The 7,133-nt window shown below is 38.0% G+C and overlaps 1 protein-coding gene across 2 annotated transcripts in view; it reads right to left on the bottom strand.

The window, feature by feature from the left end:
• Positions 1-584: 584 nt before the first annotated feature.
• MRPS35 (mitochondrial ribosomal protein S35) overlaps positions 585-7,133 on the bottom strand; it is a 48,104-nt gene continuing 41,555 nt past the window's right edge. For both annotated transcript variants that reach the window (XM_030322049.2, XM_032593940.1), the window contains exon 8: positions 585-1,069. In XM_030322049.2, coding sequence (XP_030177909.1) covers positions 800-1,069 — 270 coding nt within the window. In that variant the 3' untranslated portion in view covers positions 585-799. The remainder of the gene's footprint in view (positions 1,070-7,133) is intronic.

Genomic DNA, 7,133 nt, shown 5'->3' with positions numbered 1-7,133 from the left:
AACATATAGTATTCAATAAATTACACTAGACAGTCCGCACTTCAGTATAAAATAGGCTTTGTGTTAGATGACTTCGCCCAACTGCAGGCTAATGTTAAGTGCTCTGAGTTATGATGTTTGGTAGACTGGGTATATTTACATGCACTTTCAATCTGGGGTGCCCGGGTGGCTCAGTTGGTTAAGGAAGGGTCCGACCCTTGGTTTCAGCTCAGGTCTTGATCTCGCAGTTTGTGAGGCTGAGCCCCGTGTTTGGCTCTGCACTGACAACGTGGAGCCTGCTTAAGAGTCTCTCTCCCTCTCTCTCTGCCCCTCCCCTGCTCATGCTCTGTCTCTCTCAAAATAAAGAAATGTTTTTTAAAAATTAAAAACAATGCATTTTTAACCTCTAATATTTTCGTCTTAAAATGAACTTATTGGGACATAACCCCACTGTAAGTTGAGGAAGATCCGTATTCAAAAGCAACCAATAGGTGCTAATTTGTAGGGAAAGAAATACAGCAGGTGACAAAATAACAATATATGTATATATAGGAATATTAAAGTTGTTATGGTAGAAATAAAATGAAGACACTTCAGAAGCCAGAAGGAATCACCGAGATATTTTAATTAGTCCTTCTGCCGCACTGTACAAATAAGAACTTATGAATAATCATTGCCATTACAGATTAGTATGAAAGAAATATTTTTAAATCTGATGTAAAACAATTGTTCTTTTTAACATTTTCAAATTTATGTGAAGTTAGATAATGATTACAGATAGATCATAAAATTAGCAAATCAAGCAGTTTTTCTACATAAATCACATCAGTTTTAATAGCTTCTTCACGGATTCTTTGTACTGAGAAAGGGTCTCTTCATTGTCCCCCTCATTCTTAAGACTAACAACACACTTTTTGTAATTTTCGACTTCTTTTGTACCAAGGAGCTCTTCTTTATTTACTTCCAGATTTTTCTCAGCAGCTTTAATTTGGAGAAGTGTTTCCAGGATATTTTTTTCAGAGGGGCTATTTTTCCATATATACTCTTCCATATCTGCCTCAGTCTTCTCTTTCTCCCATTCTTCGGTTTTCTGAAAGGAAAAAATGAGTTCTGAAAACAGAAATACTTTCCAAAAACTAAGTTTTGTTTCATTTTTAGGGAAAGAGAATCTGCAAAATACGGAGACTCCCTGTCAATGCTCTGTATGTAAACCCTGATTTGCCTCCCTTACGGTGTGGCTGTCCACCTGCACCAACAGCTTCAGGACTGCTCACTCTGTTATATGAATACTCCTTACCACTCACGAATTCTACCCACACAGTGCACACTTCACCTGCCTTGCAAATTTCACTTACAAAGCACGACTGTTACCCAAAAGACACAGAAAACTCATTTTTTTGCAACTTTCTAATCTCTAAACTCTAACACTTCAACATTTCACATTTCTGAGGTTAAAAATAGTTAAGAGTTGAGAAGAGACTGTATTTATCTTTGTAACATGCCTGTGGGGATGACAAGGAAGACCAATTGTTATGATAAAATAAAAAATATAAAATACACATGTAAAACATGATTTTTAGTCATAATGACTTCATATAACCTGGAATTTTGTTACTAGCTTTATTTTCTGTTCCTATAAAGGAAACAATTGTTACTGCTTGTTTTTTTCTTACAAAAATTATTACCACACTATTCTAGGCAACAGTTAGGTTTTGTAGCAATATAATTCAGATTTATGATTTAGATGAAGATGTAACATTCTGGGAAAAATCAAGAAACGCGGCTAATAAATAATATGCCTTGGTTCAAAGAAGTGCTGAAAGCCAGCCACATTCTTCCCAAATTAACACACAACATATTCTGGCTATATGCAATTATAGAATCATCCAATGTTCTTATAACTTCAGAAGGTGGTAAACCCCCCAAATTATAATATTTTTGAAGGATTAAAAGAAAGACAGATTTGTAAGGCTGTCAGAAATATTTTATCTTTGAAAACTCCTCTTGAAAAAGCCCCCAATTTGAGCAGACAGAGCTCCAAGTCTCTCCAGAATTAAGTGGGTACCAAGAAGACCGTTTCCACTCACACCTGCCTCCCATCCCAACCTCACTGTAAGCGTCCAGGAAAAGAGAGAAGAGCACTGGAAATTTGTCCCTCAAAGGTTGGTAAGGAGGAGCCCCGCCAAATGCAAACAGGCCACTGGGGACGCCATAGACTCAGCTAACCCCATTCGGGTCACTGAAGGCCAGGAAAAGAGTCTCCTCCGTCACAGAGAAACACACGCAAAAGAAATACTCCTTTAATCCTTCAAAAGGGAGGGCCCTTTCGCTTAAGAGAAACCAGTCACCCTCAAATCCCTTAGCCGAAGTGAGGTATCTGTTCTGGCAGCTCCCTAAACTGTTGCCCACCCCCCCCACCCCCCGCCATCCTGAATTTATGGCTGAGGGTAATGTGTCAATTGATGTTCTGATGTGGTTGAGAATCAACTCTTTATCCCTTTTTTATCTGATAGTGAGGCTATCGGCTTGGCTGAGGGGGAGGGATGATGTGAAACAACTTCTTGTGGCCTGTGTGTACAAGCCTGTTGCAAATAACTTCTAACAGTCAAACTCTGAATTTTACATTCATCAGAAAATTGACAAAATGATCCTACCCCACCTGATTTTTACTGTAATATTTGGGGAAGAAATATAAATGTCAGCCCCTTAAAAAAAAAAAAAAAAAAAAACAAATGCCCCAAATTAAATGTATCATTGGTCCTATCTACTCTTGGAAGTGCTTCAAATGCTAAGACAATGTTATAGTTTCTTCATAATTCTAGCTTACAAATGAAGTATATTTAAGATGCCAGCAAATACATTATATATAAGCATTAAAAAAAAGTCAATCTACCTCATTCTTTTTTTAAATTCCCAATCTACTTCATTCTTGACTGCGAGAAGACAAGCAATTAAGAGATTAACTATTTTAGAAATTATAAATTTCACCTAGGTTTATGTGGATTTTCTTAACTGCTTTGAAATAGATGCTTAAACAGAAGAGGTACCCAACACAAATTCACTAGTAATTTCCAACATTTCATTTCTCTTCCCCTTACGTCTGGTCTACGCAATTCTACAGTGCTTTGCCAAGGAGTGTTACAGGTGTCCCAGGACGCAGATTCCTTCTGACCTCAGGTGGCCAGGTGAGCCTGGAGTAGCAGGAGCAGTCCCAAGCACCCTCCTCCCTCATATCTCAGGAAAGAATTTTCTAAGTGTGTAATGACACAAACGAGGTTAGGAAATCCTGCACTAAGGGATAATGTACACTTACAGGAGGAAATTACTACCGTTTAAACTGGTGAGTGAAAGTAACTACATTCTGGAAAAGACATGGCTTCCTACTAATCCTGTACAGACACGATGCAGTGTCAGGCTTCAGCTGCAAGCTGAGCTCATGTTCTCGACAATTCTAACTTCAGGATCCAAACTCTGCAACAGCTGACAATAAATTCCAAGATAATGACAGTAACGATACCAATAAATTTAATTAATTTTTTAAAATGTTTATTTATTTTTGACAGAGAGAGAGAGAGAGAGAGACAGACAGAGCATGAACAGGGAAGGAGCAGAGAGAGAGAGGGAGACACAGAATCCGAAGCAGGTTCCAGGCTCTGAGCTATCAGCACAGAGCCCAACACAGGGCTCAAACTCCCAGACTGCGAGATCATGACCTAAGCTGAAGTCAGACGCTCAACCGACTGAGCCACCCAGGCGCCCCACGATACCAATAAATTTAATACTTATTATATACCACTGAGCCTAAAGACTTACATAATTATTTCATATAATTCTTATTAAAACCTACTAGGTTAGGTGTTAACATCTCTACAGATAAGAAAACTAAATATTATGGATGTTAAATAGGGGGCCACAGCCACTTGAGAATGTTTCAGATTTCAGAATTGTTCCTACTTTAGAAAGTTAATATGGTGCACATACCATATATTTTGTAACACTTCCAGAGAAGGTCTATGGCAACACTCCCTAAAGCAAATACATTACCATGTCTGAATATTCACAATAAATGGGATAAACAAAGGCTATAAATAGCTTTTCATCCACTGACGTCTCATTTTGCCACCAAGTAAGTTATAAAAAGATTAACAATTTCCAAAGCTTTTAGGGCTTTAGAATCAGGGGATGTATATCTGTGATTTGCTCAAGGTCACACAGGGAGGTGGTATTGATACTATATTTAATATGGGTTTTGGTGTTTTACCCAACAGAGTTTAAATCCCAGCTTCACTACTTACTATGCTGACAAGCTGGCATTTCTGTAAGAACTGACTCCAAGGGCTGTTCTGCTGATTAAAAGAGATAAGGAATATCCATGCACTTAGAGCACCTGGCTCAGAGTAAACACTAAATAAATGCTTGCTACTAATAACACAGAAGAAGAGTGGGATTCAAACCTTATTAGACTACCTGCAAAATATGTTTCTATGTCAACAGCATCACTATTCCTATCAAACAGTAAATCGAAACTTTCAAGGTAAATATAAACACAGATGCAACTGTCCAAATGTTCTGCAGTTATCCCCACTAACAAAATCATTGATTTTTATGACATTTAGATAAAACAGTTAAACAAGAGGTCTTTACTCCTTATCTCTGATATAAAGGTAATGTTCTTCCTGATGCTTGTTACTGTCTTTCTGACAAACATATCACTGATTAGATTTAAATTTCTCAGTTCACTGCCTGTTCTTAAAAATAACTGAGTTATCTCCGATTTTCCTGCAGTCTCCTTTGGGTATAGGCTTTTTATGTCTAACCAGATGTAGATTAGAAAATATACATGCACACATGCACAAAATAGCGTTTGTGTCAAGAAAAAGACACCTAGTTCTTTGAAGTCCTACATTAAATGTAAGAAAAGATCTTTACATCTTTAGAATGTCTGTTTTTCAAGCAGGAAAAATAAAAGCTAATCATTATCAATATATTTACCTTATGAGGGAAGAAATCTTTTCTAGTCATTAATACAGAAGTTTTCACAGATGAGTGTCAACCAAATGGAGCTTGTCGGTGAAGAGAACAGAACTGGAAGAGATGGTGGTCTATAAATGATATATTAAGAAGCTATGCCAGGGGCGCCTGGGTGGCTCAGTCGGTTAAGCAACTGACTTCGGGTCAGGTCATGATCTCGCGGTTTGTGGGTTCAAGCCCTGTGCTGGGTTCTGTGCTGACAGCTCAGAGCCTGGAGCCTGCTTCAGATTCTGTGTCTCCCTCTCTCTCTGTTCCTCCCCTGCTCATTCCCTGTCTCTCTGTCTCTCAAAAATAAATAAACAAACGTTAAAAAAAAGAACCTATTCCAATCTTCTTTTCTAATCTTTGTCAATGACATAAAAATAATAATGCTGTCCATAATGCTTATCACCTTAGAATATTTTTCATTTCTAAGAGGCATAAACATAAAATCCTTGGGGGGGAAACCCTTAAAATTATCTTTTAATCTTACATTATGATTTCCACTTTCAAACAGGATGTAAGAGATCACATAATGCTTCCAGTCTAGCTATAACTAGCTATAACTGTACTTGCCTTGAACAACATGGGTTTCAACTGCAAGGGTCCATAGATTTTTTTTTTTTTTTGATACAGCACAGGACTATAAATGTATTTTCTTTTCCTTACGATTTTCTTAACAACATTTTCTTTTCTCCAGCTTACTTGATTATAAAAATACAGTATATAATACATCTAACATACAAAATATGTATTAATCAACCTTGTTATCAGTCAGGCTTCTGACAGTAGGCTATTAGTAGTTAAGTTTTCGGTGGGTCAAAAGTTACACACCTAGATTTTTAACAAATGGGGGGTTGGCATCTCTAACCCCTGCATTATTCAAGAGTCAACTGTAACTGACCACCCACCCTCCAAAATCTTAAAGATATCAGAGAGTTACAGAATCAGTAATGACTAGATGAATGTGAATTCCAGGCTGCAAAGGTATGAGAAGGATCCTTCTGAAAATCCCCATTTTCTTTCCTGAAGGCATTTTCCAATTCTGTACAAGACTGGCACTTGGCTCATAGAGAAGGATTTTAGTCGGGAAATGAAACAAGTGAGGTTTGACCTGTTATCCAGGGCTCTTATAACAGACCAGAAACGAAGAGCCCTAAACATGACTGGTTTTAGTTCTGGGGCTACTTATGGGTGGGGAGTCAGAATCAGGCTTCTAAAAAGCAGTGTGAAATCCACCATTAATTTCCTAGTGTTTAAGACACAAAGTCCCACTAGAAGGAGGAAGTCCTGTTGTAAACACACAACCAATCTCCCTTTCAAAACATCTGCTAGATTTTGCTGCAAGATAAGAGGCTACCAAGCTAAGCTCAAAATTTCTGTACAGCACAAAGGACTCTTCAGTAGATTTTCAGAGATGTGGAAGCTGACTCACCAAGTTCCTAATCAAAGCCTTGAAGGTTATGCCTAAGGAAAAGGAACAAATCAGAGCTGCACTAAATCTTACAAAACTGAAGCCCAGCCTTGGTCTACCTGAATCATGACTGGATTAAAATGATAAACCCCTGACCCTCTCTGCCTAAGAGAAAAAGGAGGGGGGTGCCTGGGTGGCTCAGTTGGTTAAGCATTCGACCTCGGCTCAGGTCATGATCTCACTGTTGGTGGGTTTGAGCCACATTGGGCTCTGTGCTGAAAGCTCAGAGCCTGGAGCCTGCTTCAGAATCTGTGTCACCCTCTGTCTCTCTGCCCCTCCCCCACTCATGCGCACTCACTCTCTCTTTCAAAAATAAATTTAAAAAAAAGAAAAGGAAGAAATTCTGATGGTTGACAGCAATTGGGAGCTTTTATGAGTCTTTCACACACAACATCTAGCATACAAGAAAGTTACTAGACATTTGAAACATCTGAAGAAAAAAGTAATTAATAACCAAGGGAAAACAAACAATAGCAGAAGAACTCCAGATGATCAAGATAATGATATTAGCAGACAGGAACTTTACAATAACTAAGAATTAATGTGTTAAAGAAAAAAAAAGGAAAAGATAACCAACATGAATTAAATAATGAAGAATTTCAGCACAGAATTGGTATCCATAAAAGATGAACAATTAAGTGAACATTTAGAATTGAAAAACACAGTATCT

The sequence above is a fragment of the Lynx canadensis genome, chromosome B4 (genome assembly GCF_007474595.2).
Source record: "Lynx canadensis isolate LIC74 chromosome B4, mLynCan4.pri.v2, whole genome shotgun sequence".
NCBI classification, from domain to species: Eukaryota; Metazoa; Chordata; class Mammalia; order Carnivora; family Felidae; genus Lynx; species Lynx canadensis.
This window is presented reverse-complemented; position numbering and strand designations above follow the sequence as displayed.